Genomic DNA, 9,293 nt, shown 5'->3' with positions numbered 1-9,293 from the left:
AATGATATCGGACTTGACATCATGTTCACTAAACACAAGCCACCGTAGAGGGATGTGATACCCCGCTGAAGTTAATGGTGGCCTTAGTAAAAGTCGTTTGAAAGACTGTTCGGTAGTTGCCTTAGAAACTTTAGTAGTTCCTGCCTGTTCACATAAAATGTTCATGGCAGCCATAGATGTAGACAATGGAAATTGTGGCTTTGTGGAAGCGCGCCCACGTGATCATGACTGTAAATAATGGGCATGCCCCTGTTCTAGTTGTAAACCCAAGAGATAAGCCTGTGAAGATATACAGATGTACGAACCTTGGTGTGTTTGAAACTGCTGACGACGATAATGTTATTGCGTGTGTAGCGAATATGGGTGCTGAAAATGACGATGTGTGTAATAATAATGATCACCCAGTGAATGCCGGTTCTAGGCATATGTGCCTTGACGAGGACCGAGGAAATTGCAACCCAGGCGAATTATTGGCAACTGGCCTGGATGAGGTTTTGCCCGAAGGTGGTAATTCAAGGAGCCACGTGAATCTGTGCGAGACGACAGATTTGTCTGCCAAGCAGACAAGACAGCTTGACGAGCTAGTATTGGAATACGACGACGTATTTGCAAAAAATGGCAACGATTTGAGAAATACAAACATTGTACAACATCGTATTGACACTGGTGAGCATCCTCCTATTAAGCAACGCCCATATCGCGTTCCCACCAGTCAACGACCTGTTGTACGAGAACATATTCAGTCTATATAGGACAATGACATTATTCGACCTTCGACGAGCCCATGGTCGGCCCCGATTCTTCTTGTTTCCAAGGCGGACCAATCACAGCATTTCTGCATTGACTTCCGGAAAATTAACAATGTTTTGAAACAGGATGTTTACCCGCTGCCGCGCATCGACGATAGTCTGGATGCCCTCGGGCAAGCACGTTATTTTTTAACTATAGATTTAGCATCAGGATACTGGCAAATTGAGGTCGCGCCGGAAGATAGAGAAAAGACCGCCTTTGTTTCATACAACGGACTCTATGAATTTAATGTTATGCCCTTTTGATTATGTATGCGCCAAGTACCTTTAAACGCTTAATGGAATTAATACTTGCTGGACTTCAATGGGAAATATGCCTGATTTACATTGATGATGTCATTGTGTTTTCAAAAACATTCGATGAGCATCTCCGCCATTTGCGTGAGGTCTTCGATCGATTCAAAGGCCAGACTGAAATTCAAACGTAGGAAATGTCACTTCTGTAAGACTGAAATCGAGTATATAGGACATATTGTGACACGAGATGGAATTAAACCGAATCCTAAGAAAATTGATGCAGTAAAGAATTATCCACAACCAAAGAATATTTGTCTGCATGAAGTTTCCTTGGATTGGCATCATACTATCGACAATTTGTGCCGAACTTTGCCAAAGTGACGTCACCTCTAAACAAACTGTTGATGAAGGACAATGCATTTAAATGAGTACCGAATGCGAAAACACTTTGTGCACTTTGAAGTTAGCGCTTATTTCAACACCAATACCCGGATACCCTGATTTTGATTAACCCTTTGTTCTGCATACAGATGCGTGTGACACTGGCATTGGATCTTGCTTAGTACAGGTACGTGGTAAGAAAGAAGTTGTTATTTCTTATGCTAGCCGAACTTTGACAAAACATGAGAAACACTATTCGACGATTGTGAAAGAAGCTCTAGCCATAATTTGGTCGATTAAGCATTTCCGACCATACTGGCAGACGCTTCACTGTTATTACTGACCACAACCCACTGGAATGGTTAATGACTATTAAGGAGCCTACAGGACGACTCGACCGCTGGTCATTGACCTTGCAAGAATATGACTTTGAAATTCAACACCGCCCAGTTACAAAACATGCAAATGCAGATGGACTTTCCAGACGACCGCAAGACGATTGTTACGTGCAGAGAAAACGAACAAAAGGGTGAACTCAGCAGTTAACGTTTAAACAAAATTTATTACAAAATAAAACTAATTGCTAAGTCAGGGATAGAGTACAAGCTCTAAAAGTGTACAGACTACTTATCTCAGCTGGGACGGCAAAGCTCCAGTCTCAGAGTTGTAACAGTCAGTCGAATGAATGAACAGTCCTTTGGCTTGCAGGCTTGAAGCTGCACAAAGTCCACAGTATAAATCCAGCGTTGACAGTGAAGGTCTTGAAAAGTCTTGAGAATGACTACTGCTGAGTTTAGTAACACACAAGAGACACGATCCCAAAAGTCTGACTGGAAGCTGAGCACGTCCCTTTTATAAAGGCATATGAGAACAATCTAGAACTTTTATTGACATGCTAATTACTGTTCTAAAATTATCTCCCTTACACAACTAATCAACTTTCCAGAACATTCCAAACATGACTAATTGAATTCAAGGTTGTTAGGTCATCAGGGGCAGTGACCTTGAGAATGTTCTAGACTAATTGAACTCAGGTCATGATGAGTGTGGGGGAAATGACCTACATAACACACCCCCTCTTCAAAAAGAAAATTTTCAAAGAAAAATCTTTCTTTTACAAATGTAATCTTGAAAAGGATTTAAGTACTCAAATTTTGTTTTACTCTAAAGTAAAATTTCTTGAAAGTGAACAACAATAAACTCTAAATACGAGAGAGACAGTCTGCAATTAAATTGTCTCTGCCTTTGATATGTCTAATGTCAAGATTAAACTCCTGAAACATTAAACTCCATCTTAGCAATCTCTGATTTTTGCCTTTAAATTTCTGCAGAAAAACAAGAGGGTTGTGATCAATATAAACCACTATTGGCTGATTTGAAGAAGTAACATAAACTTCAAAATGCTGTAAAGCTAATATCAAAGATAAACACTCTTTTTCGATTGTAGAGTAGTTTCTCTGGGATTTGTTAAATTTGCGTGAAAAATAGCAAACAGGATGATCTATACCATGACTATCCTCTTGCAATAAAACAGCACCAGCAGCCGTATCACTAGCATCTACAGCTAATTTGAATGGCAAAATGAAATCTGGTGCAGACAACACTGGGGCACTTTGCAGTATGGCTTTAAGTGTATCAAATGCCTGTTGGCATTGCTCTGACCAAACAAACTTTACTTTCTTTTTAAGTAAGTTAGTCAAAGGCTCAGTAATTGTGGAGAAATTGGACAGAATTTTCTGTAGTAACCAGCCATACCGAGAAAGCGCATCAGTTGTCGTTTGCAGTTTGGTATGGGAAAACTTGAAATGGCACTGATTTTGGCATCAACAGGTTTTACCTCACCCTGTCCTACAGTATGTCCGAGGTAAGTTACCCTTGCCCAACCAAACTCAGATTTGGCAAGGTTGACAGTCAACATTGCTTTGCTCAGTCTCTCAAAGAACTTCCGCATGAGCTTGATGTGTTCCTCCCAGGTGTCACTATACAGGACGACGTCGTCAACGTAGGCTGCACACCCGTCTAGCCCGGATATGACGTCGTTGATCATCCGTTGGAACGTTGCCGGAGAGTTCTCATTCCGAATGGCATCACCTTGTACTGGAACAATCCGTCTGGTGTAACAAAGGCGGATATTTCACGAGCACGATCCGTCAGAGGGACTTGCCAAAATCCCTTCAGTAGGTCAAATTTCGTCACGTACTTGTTTTTCCCACTCGGTCGACGCAGTCATCAATCCTCGGTATTGGGAAAGTGTCTGTCTTTGTTAAAGTGTTGACCTTCCTAAAGTCCGTGCACATACGATAACTGTGGTCTGATTTGGGAACAAGTATGCACGGCGAACTCCAGTTACTTTTACTGGGTTCAATAAAGTCATTGTCCAGCAGGTATTTGACTTCTTCCTGGAGATATTTCGCTTTTGTTGGATTCAGTCTGTATGGATGTTGTTTTACAGGCTTACTGTCCCCAACATCAACGTCGTGATAGATGACGTTTGTCCTCGTTGGAACATCTTGAAATAGGTGTTGATATTCTGGAGCAGTTCTTTCACCTGTTGTTGTTGTTCTGGCTGGAGGTGTGCCAACTTTGTAGACTCCAGCTTCTCCAGGATTTCTGAGTTCTGAAGCTTGACCGAGCCCAGCTTTGAGTTTAGAGTATTTTCACTCAAGTCATTTCAGTATCACTATCTTCATAATGGTTTGAACTGACTGCACTGACAGGCTGAGTTATAGTAGGATTATCCCTATCCAAATATGGCTTAAGCATATTTATGTGACATAGCTGTTTTTGTTTTCGCCTGTCAGGTGTTATTATGATGTAATTTAAATCACTCAATTTCTTATCAATTAGGTATGGCCCAAAGTAACGAGCATGGAGTGGTTTGCCAGAATTGGAAGTAGAACAAGAACCTTTTGACCTGGTTCAAACTTCCGTTTTGAGGTGCTTTTATCATATTTGATTTTCATTGACTGCTGAGATGACTCAAGATTTTCTCTGGCTAATTCACATGCTTTAGAGAGTTTCGTACGAAAATCGGACACATATTGCAAAATATTCAGACAATCCTCATCGTCTGATAGGAATTTCTCTTTAACGAGCTTAAGTGGGCCACGGACTGTATGTCCAAATACAAGCTCAAATGGGCTAAAACCAAGAGACTCTTGAATTGACTCTCTAACAGCAAAGAGCAGAAAATGAATTCCTTCATCCCACTGCTTCTCTGTATCGAAACAGTAGGTCCTAATCATGGTTTTCAAAGTTTGATGAAATCGCTCAAGAGCACCCTGACTTTCTGGATGATAGGCGGATGACCTATACTGTTTAATGCCTAGCTGATCCATTACTTGTTGAAAAATTCCAGACATAAAGTTGGAGCCTTGATCAGACTGGACACATTTAGGGAGGCCGAATAAAGTGAAAAATTTGACTAAAGCTCTCACTATAGTCTTTGTCTTTATATTTCTCAGTGGTATGGCTTCGGGGAACCGAGTTGATGTACACATAATTGTCAACATGTACTCATTTCCTGATCTTGTTTTTGGTAGGGGCCCAACACAGTCTATTAGTATCCTACTAAATGGTTCTTGAAATGCAGGAATTGGCTGTAAAGGGGCCTTTGGAATAGTCTGATTTGGCTTTCCTACCATTTGACATGTGTGACAAGTTTTACAGAAATGTGCTACATCCTGCCTGAGATTAGGCCAATAAAAGTGACTGAGAATTTTATGATAAGTTTTCCTGACTCCTAAATGACCAGCCCAGGGCGTTTCATGGGCCAGGCGCAATATTTCAGCACGATAGGGCTTTGGAACCACAATTTGATGTTTTATAGCCCAATCGTCATCAACCAAAACATCTGGAGGTCTCCATTTACGCATGAGAATACCAGATTTTGTATAATAGGAAACAGAGCTATCTGAAGTTTTACCTTCATCATCTACCCTGTCAAACAAACACAAATATCTGGGTCTTTGTGTTGTTCTGCAATGAGATTTGATCTAGAAAATGTCTGACTTTGGTCAGCAGAAGTTTTACTGGAAGTTTCAAATCCACGAGGGATAACGGAATGATCCGTGTCAAACACCTGACTGAGAAAGGTGTCATTAAGTCAACATCTGTGACATTATTTTTGAGAGTATTTTGATTCTCGGAAGTTTTCTTTGACATGGCTCGAGTAATGGCACATGATGGGAAAAGGCCGGGAATGTCTTCCTCTATTGGCTCTGGATTTTGATCTAAACTAGGATTATCAGTCACAAGTGGATTAGTAATGACCTTGTCCCCAGCAAGGTCGTTTCCAAGAAGAAGGTGAATCCCTTCAAAAGGCAAAAAAGGCCTAATACCTAAAGTCACAGGTCCAGAAACAAAGTCCGAAGACAAATAGACATTATGGAGAGGAACAGGAATAAAGTCATTGCAATCTACCCCCTTAATAAGAACTTTAGAACCTGAAATGACTTTTCAGAAAACGGCAGGGTATCTGCAACAAAAGAGACTGGGAAGCCCCGGTATCTCTTAAAATTTTGACAGGGTAGCGGAAGAGAAATCACTAGAAAGTGATATAAAACCATCATGAATAAATGGTTCGAAAATACCCATAATGCTATCTGAGAAGAATTGACCTTGACCTCATTAATTGGGGATGAGAGGGGTTTAACCTCAGAAAATGTGTTACACACATTATTAGACTCTAATTGAGTTGATGAAGAAATAAAGCCGGTGGGCTTAGATCCACTTTGACCACTTTGACCTTCACGTTTTCTTTTCAATTTGAAACACTCTGACATTAAATGGCCGTCTTTCTTACAATAATTACAAGAAAGTGTACCGAACTGTTTGTCAGAAGGAGATTGAGACTTGGGATCTGATGATGTGGGAGTGTTACTTGAACTCTGTGAACTGTTGCCATTTGATTTCCTACTCTCCTTTGAGAAATTCTTGGATGAAAAGGAGGAGTTAAATTTACCTGCATTGTTCCTGTATGGAAAAGACTGGGATGGTTTGCTGAGAAATGAAGATTTGTGGGTCAATGAATAATCATCGGCCAAACGTGCAGCAACCTCCAATGTATCTGCCTTTTGTTCATTGATAAACGTTTTGATGTCACTCCGGATGCACCTTTTAAATTCCTCAATCAAAACGAGCTGTCGTAATTTGTCATAATTCTGACTGACCTTTTCAAAGAACACCAACGATCAAACAGTTGTTCTTTTGTTCGAGCAATCAACATAAGTTTGATCCTTCACCTTCTCACAATCCCTAAATTTCTGACGGTAAGCTTCAGGCACCAACTCATAGCCCTTGAGAATTAATTCCTTCACAGAATCATAATCTGAAGCCTGCTCTACTGACAACTGAATGTAAATTTCTCTGGCTTTACCCACCAAAGCACTCTGCAAAAGCATAGACCAGGACTCCTTAGGCCAATTCAGACTCTGAGCAATTTTCTCAAAATGGAGGAAATATTTATCAACATCCTTTTCTTGGAAAGGGGGAACTAACCTGAAATGCTTAGTGATGTCAAACTTGTCTGAAGGGAAGAATTTTCCTGACTGTCCAAGCTCTAAAGTCTCATTTCTAACTGTAGTCGATGTTCTTCCAATTCTCTCTCCTTTTCTCTCTGTCTTTCTTCCATTTGTAATTCTTTCTCTCTCATTTGTAATTCTAGTTTCTTGATCTCCAAATTTGTCTGCATTTCTAATTCTAATTTTCTGAGTTCAGAGGTAGACTCGGGCTCATAATCTTTCAGGGTGGATTCCTCAAATTGGCCTAATCAACTAGATGTTTGGCAATACGGTACTGTATTTCCCTCTTGCGCATAGATCTTTTGACTTCTACTTTAAGGAAATTGGCCAGTGTTATGAGGTTGTCTTTTCTGAGGGAATTAAATGTGTCCTGATCAAGGTCATCCATAAATTCGTCTGGTTTAAATTCCGCCATGATTAAATTTCGCTGAGTTCACAGTATACAGTAGTTTTGAAAAGGCTGTCAAAATGTTGTCAAACGGCTCAAAATATTCGTCTCCCGGACGAGCCCCCAATTTGTTACGTGCAGAGAAAACGAACAAAAGGGTGAACTCAGCAGTTAACGTTTAAACAAAATTTATTACAAAAATAAAACTAATTGCTAAGTCAGGGATAGAGTACAAGCTCTAAAAGTGTACAGACTACTTATCTCAGCTGGGACGGCAAAGCTCCAGTCTCAGAGTTGTAACAGTCAGTCGAATGAATGAACAGTCCTTTGGCTTGCAGGCTTGAAGCTGCACAAAGTCCACAGTATAAATCCAGCGTTGACAGTGAAGGTCTTGAAAGTCTTGAGAATGACTACTGCTGGAGTTTAGTAACACACAAGAGACACGATCCCAAAAGTCTGACTGGAAGCTGAGCACGTCCCTTTTATAAAGGCATATGAGAACAATCTAGAACTTTTATTGACATGCTAATTACTGTTCTAAAATTATCTCCCTTACACAACTAATCAACTTTCCAGAACATTCCAAACATGACTAATTGAATTCAAGGTTGTTAGGTCATCAGGGGCAGTGACCTTGAGAATGTTCTAGACTAATTGAACTCAGGTCATGATGAGTGTGGGGAAATGACCTACATAACACGATGATGAAGACAAAAGTGCACGTGACTTCATCATTGCAGCGACAGACAGCCCTGGACTTCAATTAGACCAAGTTAGAGAATTGCAATAACGTGATTTGACCCTGCAACTGCTTATATCATATTTGATCGGTGATGAATTTCCCATCAATACAAAGACAGCTAGGAAAGTTATTTTACACGCTGACCAGTACGTTATTGAAGATGGTGTACTGTATCATCTATGGATGCCCACCCAAGGAAGTCGGCAAAGAGAAATGCATAAACAGCTGGTCATTCCTCACGCCCTGCAGGATGAAGTGATGATGTCATGCCATGACGAGGTCACCTCAGGTCATCTAGGGTTCCACAAGACGTACAGTAAGATACAAGAACGATTCTATTGGTTTGGAATGTTTAGAGATATTGAACACTGGTGTAAATCGTGTGTTGACTGCTCTACGAAAAAGACTCCAAAGAATTTACCAGTTGCACTGTTACAGCCTATACCTGTTGATGGCCCCTTTGATCGTGTAGCTGTTGACGTATTAGGACCACTTCCAACTACTGAACGAGGTAATCGCTTTATAATTGTGTTTTCGGATTATCTTACACGTTGGCCTGAAGCCTTTGCCATTGAAAAGACAACTGCGGATGTTGTTGCTCGACTGTTAGTTGATGAGATTATTGCCCGACATTCTGCGCCTCGGACATTGTTGTCTGATCGTGGTAGAAACTTCCTGTCGACATTGGTGCAAAAGACTTGTGAATTAATGAGTACGAGAAAATTAAAGACAACCAGTTATCACTGCATAGGCGGACGGATTGGTTGAAAAGTTTAACGGGATAATAATTACAATATTAAGTATGTACGTCAATCATAATCAGACTGACTGGGATCTATATTTGCCAATGGCATTGTTTTCGTACCAGACATGTAAGCAGGAATCGACTAAGGAGTCGCCTTTCTATACATTGTATGGAAGAGAACCAAAATTACCAATTAATGTTACTCTCACTAAGCCGACAACGACCTTCACTGACCCTAAGGACTATGGTGAAACAGTGGTTCAACGATTGTGTGAAATTCAGCCACTTGTTCACGATAATATCCAGTTAGCGCAGCAAAAGCAGAAGATGCAGTATGACAAGCGCGCTAAGGACATTAACTATGACATTGGAGATAAAATATGGTTGTATACACCTGTTAGGAAATGAGGATTATCACCGAAGTTGCTTCACCCATTGCATGGTCCTTATCGTTTGTGGAAAGAGTAAC

General features: G+C 40.6%; 1 protein-coding gene across 1 annotated transcript in view; it reads left to right on the top strand.

Annotated features, from left to right (window-relative positions):
- The first annotated feature begins 359 nt into the window (after window positions 1-359).
- LOC139130278 (latrophilin Cirl-like) overlaps window positions 360-9,293 on the top strand; it is a 28,401-nt gene continuing 19,467 nt past the window's right edge. The window contains exon 1 of the mRNA XM_070696030.1: window positions 360-666. Coding sequence (XP_070552131.1) covers window positions 360-666 — 307 coding nt within the window. The remainder of the gene's footprint in view (window positions 667-9,293) is intronic.

This window comes from Ptychodera flava, chromosome 3 (assembly GCF_041260155.1).
Source record: "Ptychodera flava strain L36383 chromosome 3, AS_Pfla_20210202, whole genome shotgun sequence".
NCBI classification, from domain to species: Eukaryota; Metazoa; Hemichordata; class Enteropneusta; family Ptychoderidae; genus Ptychodera; species Ptychodera flava.
The sequence above is the reverse complement of the archived record's forward strand: the minus strand, read 5'-3'. Positions and strand labels throughout refer to the sequence as shown.